Here is a 14,118-nt window from a genome sequence, read left to right as displayed (position 1 = left end):
TAAGTGTTAGCCTTAATTGCCACTGACTTAGTCAAGGCTGGCTTTTGTTTCAGGTGGTAGAGACCATTTATCTTCACACCTGTGATTGGTCAGAAGATACAGTAGGGTATAGACAGAAGGAAGTCACTTGTGTCCATGCCCACAGAGAGGAGAGGGAAAGGGAAGCCATAAACTCTGATTGTGTTTGGATTTTCATCTGCAGACAAGAAGTAACCAGCCCATTTATTCTTTGTGTAAGGGTATGTAAAAATTGGGGAGGAAAAAAAAAACATATTATTACCAACCTTCCCAAATTACTCTTTGGTCTCTTTTAGCTTCTTATTATTAATATAATACATTCTCTCTCCCCCACCCCCCGAAAAAGTCATTCTGAACAAGACTCATAAATCAAGAACTGTCCCTCAGGCATGAAGCTAAAATGAAATTAAGAATATAAATGGAAGAAAACAGCTCAACCCAATAAACACACTCAAGTCATATTTAGTGCTCCCAATACTTTGAGCTGTGTGATTACATAAGCATAAGGGTTAGCATTTAGTTATCAGATCAGTCTTCCAAATCTCTCACTCGTCACAATGATTCTGTTTCTTAACAGACATCGTTTATGATGCCGTTATTAATTTCAGCACTTTGTCTACAGTGTTTCCAGTAACTATAGCCCTACAAAATGTTATTAGTGACTATGGAAGTAAAGGTTCACTTGATAATATCTATTGAATTTTATCTGCAATGGCGAGTGCTTCGCTTTCACAATTTTCACATTCATGGAATACAAAAAAAAAAAAAAAAGAATAAACACAGCTTGAATTTTTGCTTGACTGTCTATGCACTAAAAAGATTGTAAAGAACCAAGAAATTGGCTGGGTAGAAGTGCATGCCTTTAATCCCAGCACTCAGGAGGCAGAGACTGGTGGATCTCTATGAGTTCGAGGCTAGTTTGGTCTGCAAGAGCTAGTTCCAGGACAGGCTCCATAGCTACATACCCTGTCTTAAAAACAAACAAACAAACACAAAACAAAACAAAGAAAAAATTGAGAAATTATGTGAAGAATTCATACAAGCAAGCTGATTCTTCTTCACCTTCCCTTTCATTAGCAATATTTGTGTTGAAAAAATTTTTGGCCTACAAATCTTGTCATAGCTTTTGGGTAAACATGCCATTGAGCTGTGTTTTTACTGCATTGTTCTGGCTAAATCTATTTTTCAATGGCTACCCCCAAATTACTGGCTCTTTAGAGATCAAAAGGCTTATTCTTCTGCTGGTCCACAAAGAAGATTCATTTGCAGAAGACTGTTTGGGTTATAAATAATCTTTCAGTTCTCTGAGAATACATGTGTGAAGGGAAATAGCAATGCAGTTTGCTATTAACAAAATGCATCCTTTTGTTCTGACATGAAGGAGGTTGCAAATCGGTGCAGAGATCTGTATAAATACACTGGTGAGCATGCCTAGATTCAGCAGCTTGATCAACCATCCCCAGCCGGATGCTGTGCTGTCTCCAGTCTTGAAGCTGTCTCACAGCACTTGAGAAAACTTAAGTGTTTCCCAGCAGGCGGGAATGACTCCAACTGTGGCAAGTGACAAATCCTTTCCCAGTTTCACCACATTATGCATGCGTTGAGAAAAAAAATGATTTCAAATTTTTAATTTTTAAATTCAGTGTGATTTTTCAGTCAAGATGTGGCAACCAAAAAGTCAATACGTAACTCAACAAAACGCTTCTTGTTCATAACTGTAGCTTAAGGGTGTGGCTTCTTAGTGTCTGGTAAGTTGGTGCTTCTCAGCCCTGTTAGCAGAAGTCATTATGGGATTGTTAAATCTCTGTTGGTGGGGAATGTGGACTGTGAGTGCTGTGATGCCCAGGTCACTTTCATCCAAGTCTAATCTGCTACTTACAGATCTGACGGGAGAAGTCATTCTATAAGTATGTTTCTCTTATTGGTTAATGAATAAAGCCCTGTTGGCCAATAGGAAAGCAAGATAGGCGGGACTAGGAGACAAGGAGGATTCTGGGAGTAGTAGTAGTAGAGAGAGTCAAGATGTAGGAACTTGGGAGAAGAGGACCGGACCCTCTCTCTGGCAAGATAAGACCACGTGGAAACACTTTGATATAAATGGGTTAGTATTTAAGACAGAGCTAGCCAGTATGAAATGCTAGTAACAGCTTTTATATCTGATACAGAATGTGTGTTATTTGGGGCTGACACAGCTGTGGGACCAGGCTGGAGGAAAACTGCTCGTAACACAGATGAGATATGTGCTTGTCTACCTCTAAGGACACAGAGGCAAATGTGTTTGGCTTTTCCTAAAATGAACACACCGCTTGTCTTTTTTTTTTTTTTTTTTTTTTTTTTTAGAGAAACTGAGGAAAAGATAACTCTTAATGGACCTTATAATAATCTAGTATAGTAGAGAGTTCTTTGCCTCCTGCCATTTCCTATACTGTTTCCCCCCGTTGACACTTTCTTCCCCACATTTTTGTAGCTATGTAACCTTTCTTCATGGATCAGGACCTGACTAGAAGCCCACAAAACTACCTTGTAAGATTTGCTTACATTATATTGAAATCGCCGGTTGTGTGCCTGCCTCATAAACAAGCCTGTAAGCTCCTGTGGTGGGACCTGGTGTTTTATTCAGAGCTACCCTCTGCACACAGCATAGTGACTGCCAAGCTGCCACAAAGCAATTCCGGATAAATTTAAGCTGGTCTGGAAACTCTAAGGACTGCAGCTCTGGCTGTTCTGACAGGTTATTTGCCTTTCGGGTAAGATTGTATCTCTACAAACTGCAATGCAGACACTTGTACTCACAAAGCAAAGAAAGGTACAAGCTTGGAAGTAAGACAAAGGAGGTCAGTGATCACTTTCACTGACAGAATGGACAATACACAATAACTTGGGGGTGGGGTGGGGTTCTTACACTGAAGGCTGAGTTAGTTAAAAGGTAGATGCTCAAGTTTGCCAACCTCAAAACAACAGCTTCTTTTCTACTACTGGGCATTATCAGACTTTTAGTAGTTACTAGTATCAAATGGGTTGATGTCAGTAACATGTTATATTGAACTTCTTAAACAATGAGAAACAAACACACACATCCAGTTAAATATTTCCTGAAAGGCGTCTTCTAAGGAACAGGGCTGCTCCTCCGTTTTTTTTTTTCTGAGATGTGTCTCTGAGTCCAGCCCAAACACATCCACAAAGCGGAGTAGCCAAGCCATCTTTTCTGAGATGGAGTCATTTCTGGAGGTGCTCGCCTAACTTCAACTCTCCTGTCTTTTACCAGGGCCCTCTTCCTGCTCCACACCTGCACCTGGCAACTGGCTGCTTCCCTTGTTACTGGTAATGAGTCCTGATCTCACTAGGACTCACACTTGGGGATGGGAAGCATAGCTATAGGCAGGCACAGGCTTTGTGATGCTCACAAAGTAGCACACCCCACTGATAAGGCAATGCATTATCTGAGCATTGAATCTGTCAATGACCCAATTACCACAAACAGCCCGAGCACAGCTGGCATTAGTGCACACACACTCAGTGTTGAATAACAATGTATTATCAGAAGGCGGAGGCTTCAAAAGTCCTCTGGCTCTGCGGACAAAACAAGATCACCAAGACAGAAATAATTCCTGAGATGGTCCAAGCCTGGTGCTAGATCACCAGGGTGGTAGGCCTTGGTAACTCCTGGAATGCTTCAGCCCTGGCTGAACTCAATACTAGCCCTGTGATTTTCTGACCCCATGATGGCCAGGCAGCACTCATAAATATATGAGTTTTGTCTGGTTTTTGGCCTTTGGAGAGTATCAGGAAGCTGTTCAACTGAATTTGGGTTGTCCAATTTGTGGAGACTTAATTAAAAAGTAATACTATCTATATCCATTTTTAAAAATTCATCTTATTTTGAACATTAAAAAAACAAAAACCCTCAGAGAGGAGTCCTTTGAAAAGGAGGAGCTTCAGAATGCATTCAGAGCTAGAGTCATTCAAGAAGTTAGCATAACCTCAAATTTTTAATTCTTGATTTTAGTACCTCCAAAAACATAATAAAAATATCCCCTTCTATACAAAACAAAGCCAGTGACTATTACTCTTACATTTTATTTGTTATGAATGAGGAAAATATCCAACTTAGGCTATAACCATCAACACAAGATTTTATTTATAAATTAGAGGGAAGTAAATTTTGTGCCTTGGCGAAATACTGTATAATTAAAGTACAAGTTCATATACTTTGTGTTGACATAGTAAGAAGGGTTTTGCTTTAACTCCTTCAGCTCAAAAGATTAAAAAAAAAATCCATCCTTTTGAGAAACCCACACTGCCTGGAAACTGACAGAGAGCATGTTTGTGTAGAGTGAGCACTTGATCTTGACCTTGGGTCTTTCTGACAGACAGTGCCGCTACCTCAGGAGCTCGCTGGCCTTTCGGTTGTGCCCAGCTTCAGTAAATAAAAAGGGAACAAATGGTAGCCAAACACAGTGATGGGTTTTGGGCACTCACCCGATGTTACGTAACATCATGGTTCTGTGCCACAAGACCACATTCTTTCTCAAGGCTTTCCCTTCTGAAGATCTATTTTTTTCTGATATATCTACATTATTAAGACTTTTCTATACAATAAATCTGTCATTGTCCCTAACAACTGGCTGGTAATTTTAGGCTACTAATTACTTTTCTGAATTTTGCTTATGTAATGGTGCTTAACATTTAGTGAAATTTTTGTGTGCCAAGATTGTTCTAAGTCCTTTAAGCATATTAGTTATTTAGCCCTTACTTGAATAATTAATCCTATGAGTCAAATGCTATTATTATTGCTATTCAACAGACTCAGAAACCAAGGCAGTGTTATATAAGTCCCGGAGGTCACACTTAGTGCCACTGTGACCTCCTGCTTTACACATTGGATTTTCTAAACCTAAAATTACTGTGAATAAAAAAAAAGGAGCCCCTATGAAATAAGTCTACTTAGCAGTTGGTGCTCTTCCAAATAACACTAATGATACTTTTACAGCACTGTCTATCTACAGTCCAAGCCTGTTATAAGAACTTTATTTGTAGATTAAATCATTTCTTCAGTACTCCATCCCCTTGACATTGGTCAACAGAGACTGGATCAATATCAATAAGCCACAAATACCAGTAACTGAAGTCAATTGTTTGGGCTGAATTTCCTGGTTTGCAAAGGCAAAAATTGATTCTATCCATCTCTCTTTTGTTAGGCTAGGAGAGAGTAACTTCATAATTTGTTAAATGCCTTCATGTTTCATTTGAGGACTGTAAACGGCACTGAAGAATATCAGGGCGGGTTTTAATTCTTCAGGAACAACCTCTGCAAGGCAGACAGGAAAAATACAATGTTACCAGAGCTCTGGTTGCATCTGTTTGTCTCTTGCTGGGTTAGAAACTCACTTTTGCTTTGTAGAAAAGTTCAGTAAGTTAATCCAGAGATTCAAAGCAAGTTATCAGCTTAATACATATAGTCGTGGGGGATGCTAGGTTCACTTAAAAATTATTACAGAAAGTTAGACTAATGGAAGTTTATGGAATGTATCACTCTTTGCTAAGTTGTATATACAAATAGAAGATTTTATCCGGCCCGAATCCAATACTCTGAATTTAAGTTAAGCTTTTAGAGCTGAAGGGGATCACAGAGATTACATCATTCACCAGAGGCCCTGGGGGATTAAGGGATTTGCCTGTGGTTCTGTAGATAATGAATAACTACTCCAGATTGCTGCAGCCTGGGGTGAAGCCTGATCAGCTGCAGCTGGCAGAAGATACATCACAATGGTAATAATGGGACAGTAGCCCCTCTGTTAAACCAAGTCTATCTCCTGGAACCCTACTGGACTCTGCAGGTCCAACCCCTGCTCCTCCTCCCTACCCTGCACTTGTTCCCAGTAAGCAAGAGCCCTGTGGGTCTTTCAACCTCACTTTACAGATCTGCTGGCAGGGGGTCTGTTTCTACAGTGCTAAGAGCTTCACAGCTAGCAAATGCCATGACCTTCCTCTGCCCTGAATCCACACATCTCCTGCAGCATGCCTGGTCACTCATGAGGGGCAATACAGGCATACCTGTCACCAGCTTTTCTTCAAAAGCAGTGTTTCTATCTTCCACGCCGAGAGCCATGCTCAGAGGAAGAGGGATTAGAACTCTACATTGTCTTTTGGTCATGACAATCGACTGAAGGATGAAATGTAAACTATTCTGGAAGTATGGTAACACTGCTATGTGGCTTACATCACCCAAATTGGAGATCAAATAGAGAAACGGGAGTGGGTGTGGAAGGATTTACTAAGCCGGGCACCCTTGCAAATGAACCTTGGGGTTAACTACAAGTATTATAGGAAAATAGTACTTATCCAAGGTTGCATCCTACTTAAAAGAGACACGCAATAACTACCCCGTGTCTTCATGTTAAAAACACACTGGAAATGGATTACTGCTCTCACGCTTGTACTGACCCTCTGTCACTTTGGAAGAAGGCAGTCTTAACCTATGAATATTTGGGATTCACCAGAGAAATTGTTACATGTTTGCTGTGCTCTAGAATCATTTGTTCCCAGGTAAACCGAGGCAATGTTATGTTTAACTGTTTGGTAACTTTTTATTAAAAAAAAAAAGACTTTAAATACTAACGTTACTTTTCATACAGGTGTAATAATAGTAACGCACGGTGTATGTGGTCTTGTGAGCTTAGCGACGTAGCAGTCCAGTCTAGTTGCTGGCGCCCTCCAGTCTGCCAGTCTGGTAGCAAAATGCAAATATCCTTTTAAAAAATAGAGTCATCTGGACAGCCGCAGCGCAGAGTAGGGTAAGGCAAGGGAACCCTCTCTGGAATGCCCATTCTTGAGGCTTTGACTTCACCTAGAAAGATCAGTTCTAAGAGAGCTGACGGGAACTCTTCTAGGCTCTTCAAGGAGAGGGGAAATAAAATGCTTGCCATTCGTTCACAAGCAGCTATTAGCAGCAGAGCACGTGGTGCAAAGAACTGGGTTAAAGTGCAGAGTTACTGTCAAAAATATATTATTATCTTTAGCCTAAGAAAATTAAGAGAATTCCATCTAATGAACTAGATTGTGACCTTTTAATACATTTGGTTTTCATGGAACGTACAATCACCATCGGACATAAAAAAACGACTACTTTTTCTTTTTCTTTTCTTTTTTTTTCTTTAAAAAAAGTTGCTTGAGTTATCTACAGGAATCCTGTGGATGCAATTCAAGGATAACATTCTGCAGCTCTTTGGATATTGAATGATTTCCTCAAACCTGTCCACACAGGAATGGGTTGGGGTTAATGTAGGGGTTCCAGTGGGACTGTCTCTCCTTACCCTCCCCCCCCTCTCCCTAGGTGGAAGAGTTTTCCAGTTCCGGGTCCTCTACTTCTGGGGTGTGAGACTTGGAAATCAGAAAGAGTTTCTCCTTGTTTGTAAACAGCCTCTGCACAGACAGAGGCTGCTCCTCACTAGTCGTCTCAAGACTGGGACCCTCCGGGGAGCTAGGCTCCGTACCGGGATCGGTGGTGTCCGCACACTCTAGCCCTTTCTTGACCACCACGTCCACGACCGACTCCGCCGAGGTGTCGGCCTCCCTCAGGGGGGTGTAGCCCTTATTGCTGCTGGACTGCTCATCCGACTGAGAGCTGTGGGAGTCCCGACGGACCCGGGGCGAGTCCTCGCGGGGCAGATGGAGCGAGGGCGTGGCGGCTGCACCCGGAGGAGGGCTGGAGTCCAGGTCCGCCGCCCGCGGGGACGGCGGGGGCTCCGGCGAGGGTTGCACCCGGTAGTCCAGGAGCCCGCTGGTGCTGCGGCGCCGCCAGGCCGCGTACCTGCCGGTCCTGGGCAGGCGGCCGCCCTGCCCCCTGGCGGTGCCTGCTGTCGCCGCGCCCTCGGGCTCCTCCGGCTCCCTGGACGCCCAGCGCGCCGCACCCTCGGTTCCCCGGAGGTCCGTCAGGCTCAGGTCCAGTTCTCCCCTCGGGAGACCCCGGGAGCCGCGTTCCCCGGGCGGCCTGTGCCAGCTGCAACTTGCTCCCTCCGAGTCCCCGACTCTGTCCCGGTCCCCTTGCAGAGGCAGCAGCGCGAAGGCGCTCAGCGAGGAGCCCACGAGGGAACTGGCGGTGCTCTGGCGCCCCCAGCTCCCGGTTGGGCTGCAGGGCGCCGGGCTGCTGCTGCCACTGGCGGCCGCGGTGACAGTGGCAGTGGCCGCGGCCACCGCGGCAACTGTGGTCCGGCGCCGGCCAGCCCCGCTGGAGCGCTCGCGGTAGATGCTGTACACCGCCTCGGCCAGGCTCGGGGGCTCCCGCGGACAGCGCGGAGATGAAGCCAGGTCCGGCTGGGACCCTGTATCCAGAGTCCCACCGCCGCCTCCGGCCAGCCCGGAGGGGTGGGGCCATGAGCCTCTGGCCAGCATTGCAGTGGCCCCGAAGGTGTCTGCAGAGCCGGTGCAGCTGCCAGGCTTCAGCTCCAGGCCCCGGGATTGCACATAGCTGAGAAAACCATTGAGCGGCGCTGCCCTGGGGGGCGCAGAGCCGGGGGCGGCGGTGGAGGAGGAAGCGGCGGCTGCGGTGGCTGCAGCAGCTGCCGCCGCCAGATCTTTGGCGCGGAGGCTGTGCACGTCGATGACAGTGGAGTAGAGGTCCCGGAGGTTGATGATCTTGGTCTTCTTGTCCCTGTTCTCGTGGAGCACCGCGTTGGCGCAAATGAAGAGGAAGATGCCAATGCCCATGATGAGGGGCCCAAAGACCTTGAGCTTGTCAGAGTGCAAGTAGCCTGAGACGATTCGGAAGAAGAAGCCCACCGATGTGGAGGAGGAGGAGGAGGAAGATGTGGCAGCAGATCTAGGAGGAGGCGAACTCCTGGGCCCGCCCACGGAACTGGAGTTAAAGCCCCCTGGGGTCCCAGAGTGGCTCTTGGTCGGGTTTTTGCGGCCACTACTGCTGTTGCCAGCGGCCCCAAAGCGATGGCTACCCGCCACAGGCAGTAGCTGCTTGTTGCCCCCTCTGCTGGCTGCGTTGGCCTTTGGCCAGTAGCCCACCACGGCCATGGCTATGCCCACCAACAGCACTAGGATCCCGCAAAGGGCAATGAGCCCCGAGACGGAGCACAGCTTTAGCTTGCCTTTCACCACCACCACGTCGTTTTTGCGCCTCTTCTTGGCTTTCCTCCTGCGCTTAGGGACCTGGCTGGGGGGCCGGAGCGGATCCTGCTTGCGGGCGGATATCCTCAGTAGGCCACCGGTGGCGATCATGGCGGACTGGACTGGGGGAGTTCAGGGCTAGCCCCTAGGCCTGGGGCGAAGCTTGCGTAGTGGGGAGCGCCAAATGCCCTCTGGCTGCCTGGTCACCTCCTCCTGCGGCAAAGCAGAGGAACACAGTCAGAGGGTGTGGGCTTGGTTGCAGCAACATCCCACGCGCCAGGACCATCCCTGCTCCTGGGTTCAACTCCACTCCGGGTGTGTCTCCACCCACCTCAGTGGTGGGCACACAGACCAGACATGGGTCTGTGTTAGGGAAGGGAAAGCGGGCTTGAAACAGTTTGAGGAAGCTTTCACCTCTCCCCGGGGTCCCACATGCTCCAAGAGTGACCTAGGGATGGTACTGTTCATCCGAAAGCCTCCTGGCTAGCAGCCAGTGGTGGATTCCCTACCATCCCTATAAAGACAGTGAATGTGGGGGTCAAAGTACTGCTTGAAGTCTTTCTTGGTCAGCGCCTCTTTTATTATTTTTTTTATTCACCCTGCCTCTCACTGCAATGGAAAAGTTTCCCAAAGGAGGAGCCTCTGGAGTGTCAGGCCTTGGAGCCAGGAATTCGCCCATGTGGGCCCAAAGTCACCAAACAGTTCTGAAAGTTAGTACTGTATAAAAAGAAAGGAATTCATTTCCCAGGACGAGAGAGAGACACCAAGCTCTGGCAGCGTGGCTTACTTGTTCATTACCCAGAAAAATCTCAGAGATACTACTTCGGCACTCAGCAGCAAATCTTTCCCTAAAGTTGTCACTTAGCTACTCTGATCCCAGGGCAATGGGCGAGCAGAGGCCCCTCCCGGTCATCTCATCAACACTCTGCAACATCTGGACAGCTTCTTGGTGTGGAATATTTCCTTTTAGGTAACTGTTATGTAACCACCCTCTTCCTTCTGGCTTTCTCTCCTCCCCTGGAGGAGTTCCCTATAAAGGTATCCTGTGCTAGATTTCATCAGGGAGTCTGAGAAGTCCCCTGGAATCCTGTAAGAAATATCTTTCTCTTGTGTGGGAGAAGGACAATCTTAAAGAAACAACAACAGAGAATCCCTCCATAATAGTTTCCTGGCCCTTCATTAATGTACCAACAACATTCTACAGAACCCCAGTGTTCAAATAAATAGGCAGTTACCTAGGTAAAGCTGTCTACATAATGATGATTTAGAGGAAGGTATTTCCCCCCCCCCCCCCACACACACACAAAAGCTGTTTTCTTCATTCTACTCTCTGGAGGTGATTCTGAGCAAGAGCTGTGGTAGCAATAGTGTCCTAGTTCTGGGAAGCTCTTTGGGTTGTTGTCTATACAGTCTAAATAGGAAAAGAGCTGGTGCCTGTTAGTGGTTATCTGTCAGCCGTTAAAATTCCTGTTCTCCCAGGCGAGTCCTGAGAGTATATTCTCTGTTACATGGGTTGTCTCCTCTTCTGTAATAGAGATGCTAAAATTGAGGGCATTGTATGGCTCTTAAAGATACAGATGGCCATCACAGGCCTTTGAGTATGTGATTCCATCAAGACAGTCCATGTAGTAGAATAAATTATCCTTTGAAAATGTAAGTTACTTGGGTAGAATTTTGCTTTTAATTGGTGCTTGGGTGAATAGGTCTGGTTCTTGATTCTTTCAGTGTGTCAATCTGGGTATGATCTTTTTCCCACGTGGGCAAGCAAATGACAATCAGGTTTTTATGCTGCTTACAAATCGGTATGTCTTTGAAACTTGGTTGGAATTCCATAGAGAAATGCTAAGTTGGTTTATTTTTTGGGGGGGGGAGTCAATGGTGAGTGAGACTATATCTATAAACCTTTAAAATTTGTTTCTTAAAAGGCCCTGTGTCAATAAGCATAAACACTGAATATATATGACAGACTGCCCCCATGATTATATTTATTATATGGTTGCAACATAGATATTGCTGTTTTAACTGAACTGCAAGGCCCCACTGTCTTTAATAATGTTGAGGTCTGGATTGACTTCAAGAGACTTTAAGGTCCAGGCATTTCAGAAACAAAGCCAACTCGGGCCTGGCCTGCAGGGTGGCTCTCTGAAAAGAGATGGGCAGATGTTTTGCTAGACACCAATCAGGTGCCCCTGTACCCCCACCCCCCACCCCGTGAGGATGTCTTGGAGGAGGAAGCAACCTTCCTCCTCTGCAAGCCAGCTTCACATCCCGCAGAATATAAGAATATAAGGAAAGTTGGAATGGATTTCAACAATGGTTTACAGAAGGTATTTAAAATTAGTTTTTAATAGCTAGTAATTAGTTCCCTAGTTTATTATGCTTGCAGCTCTCCTGACAGCTGAACTCCTTTTCAGCGTATCCACGATCCAGCACAGAATACCCACAAAGGTCAGGTGCTGCGGGAAAGCCCCCTCTGAGGCTTCCCTTAGACCTAACGAAGGAAAACAAACTTAGCAGTGGATATTGTCTGCCTTCTCAGCTGGCTGCCTGGCGCGAGTCCTGCCTTGGTTAAGGAATGGGGGATGGGGAAATCAAATGAGGGATGTCTAAAAATACAACCGCTTCCAAGAGAGAGAGATTCAAGTTCTCAGCTCATGATGGATCGAGCCCGGCGTCAGAGACTCAGGGCCCCATGTTGCGCGCCATACTGTGCCCCGCATCCAGCCTAGGTCCTCGACCCCCGGCCCCTGCCACCCCCCCCCCCCCCAGGGCCATGCATCTCTCGTCCTTGCTTTGGTCTAGTCACATGGGTGCAGCAGCTGCAAGTCCGCCTCTGGAGGGAGGACGGGCTGGAGCGAAGTGAAGGCAATCCCCAATTCGCCTTTTCTGGGCAGCGCAGCCCTGGTAGCACGCCCAGGAGAACACCTTGCTGGGAACATCCCCCAAGGGGCCTGGGCTCGGGGACAGGCAGGCTGGTGAAAGGCGGTCGGAGGCCGGGGATTGACAGGATTGCTCAAAATGGAGGCACTCTAAGCAAACAATAATCGCTCACTTACCCAGGGAGACCGGGGCAGCTCGGGAAACACAAAGAACCATGGAGAAACTTTTCAGCCCGAGCCGACGGCGGAGCGCAGGGACAGCGCCCCGGGGCCCCGGGCGCAAGAGCGGCTGGACAGCTCGGCAGGGACGAACCTGCGCCAGGGGCTCGAAGTCCCCTCTGGCGCGGTGGCGGGAGCCATTTCCAAGAGTTTCCAAGAAGTGTCAGGTCCTCCGTAGCCCGCGTGCCTCCCGGAGCTCTTCTTCCCTCGGGCGCGCCTCCTTGGATGACACTGTCCCCTCCCGTCGCGTCCCCCGCCGGCCCCTGCGGCCGCGCGCTCCCCGGCCTTGCGCCTCTTTTGTGTGGCTGCGGCGCGCCGGGCTCCGCCGGGTGGAGTTGAGCCCGCGGCGGCTGCTCCGGGCGGCCGGACTGGCGGCTGTTGCTAAGAGACCGGAGCCATGACACAGGGAAATTGCGGCAGGATGGCAGTCGGTACCCAGCCCGGCTTGGCTCTCGGGGGCTCACCCGCCCCCGCCCCTTCCCCAGCCTCCCAACCCCTCCCTCGTCCGCCGCCCGTCCCTTCGGAAGCGACTTGTCCCCCTTCCCAGGAGGGGCACCAGGGGAGTCGACACCTGCACCGCGCGCTTGAGCCAGGTCGGGGCGCGATCGCGCAAGGCAAGGTGCTGAACCTTCTGCCTCAGCTGACAGCTTCCTTTTCTCCTAACTACCTGTCTGAGCAGCAAGCTCAAGAGGATCCAAAGAAAGGCCAGCCCCCCGTAGGAAGTCCCCCATCAGCATCCCGAAGCCAGGTTCCTTCCGGCCCCTCTCCTCTCCGCTCTCCTCTTTTCTGTCTTTTTTTTTCTTTTGCTTCTTCCCCCGCCTGCGTCCCCCTTGTGGCTTCTTCTCTACAGGGTATATAGTCTCAACTCCCCTGCCCCTACCTACGCTTGGGAGTTTACAGTGTAGATGCCCCCAAGAACACAGTAACTTGTCCCTGCAAGGACCCTAGCCCGGGCGGGGCAGAGCGGGGGGGGGGGGACGACGCAGAGCTGGGCTTAGCAAAGGACTCATGGAAAGCTCTGTCAAATGCTATTGCACTTTAGCAGAACTAGGCTATGTAACCTACCTTAAGGGACCTCGGTGGCTCCCTGGGAGGTGGGCAGCTGGGGCTCATTTGAGATTAGGGTAGGCTTGGAGAGGCTCCCTTAGGGGGCCCCTGCTGTTCCCACTCTCTGAGGTTACCCAAGCCTTCAAAGCGAAACTCATCCTACAGGAGTGGGAATCAGGGTTAGCATCAAAGAGGAGAGGTGGGGGGTAGGGAGCTTGCCCAAACTCCCTACGTCATTTGAAAAAGAAAGAAGAGCACGCAGACAGACAGACAGACAGACAGACAGACAGACAGACACACACACACACACACACACACACACACCACACAGTGCGGCGGGGGGGGTGGAGCGCACGCCTATTTCCCATCTTCCTTCTTTCAAATGACAGGGAAAAGAATTTTCGAATGGAATTTCCCCATGGAGTGCTGAAAAAGTTAGAAAGGTTTCAATTGGTTAATAACATGAGGTGGCCAGAATTCAGGCAGAGAGGAACAGAAAAGCAGATAAAACCAAGGCTGTCTAAAATTTGGCACTCAAGCAAGGATATTTGGGTGGTGACTGTACCGGCTCTTGTTTCATGTTCAAGGGTGTAACAGGTCGACTCTTGGACCCACAGAGCTAGCCTCGAGGTTGTTCTAGGGTACACAGCATCTCTCAAGAACAGACATTGTGCAAAGGGAACGGTAAGGAAACTAAACATGCAGCGCCAATGATACAGATGAGTAACAGTGGAGTTGGCAGGGAGATGGGAGGGACGGAGGGGATGTGGGTCCTGGAGATGGCATCACCTGTACTTTCGAAAGTTGACCTCCGCCATCTCTTTCAAGACTGTGAATA

General features: G+C 48.2%; 1 protein-coding gene across 1 annotated transcript; it reads right to left on the bottom strand.

Moving 5' to 3' along the window:
* Positions 1-7,347: 7,347 nt before the first annotated feature.
* Tmem200c (transmembrane protein 200C) lies at positions 7,348-12,704 on the bottom strand. Its single transcript, XM_051190685.1, has 2 exons — positions 12,192-12,704; positions 7,348-9,348 (listed from the first exon to the last, which is right to left on the bottom strand). Exon 2 carries the CDS (start codon positions 9,244-9,246, stop codon positions 7,348-7,350), a length of 1,899 nt encoding a protein of 632 aa, XP_051046642.1. The 5' UTR covers positions 9,247-9,348; positions 12,192-12,704.
* Between the last annotated feature and the right edge of the window lie 1,414 nt (positions 12,705-14,118).

Source organism: Phodopus roborovskii, unplaced genomic scaffold (assembly GCF_943737965.1).
Source record: "Phodopus roborovskii unplaced genomic scaffold, PHOROB, whole genome shotgun sequence".
Classification (NCBI taxonomy): domain Eukaryota; kingdom Metazoa; phylum Chordata; class Mammalia; order Rodentia; family Cricetidae; genus Phodopus; species Phodopus roborovskii.
This window is presented reverse-complemented; position numbering and strand designations above follow the sequence as displayed.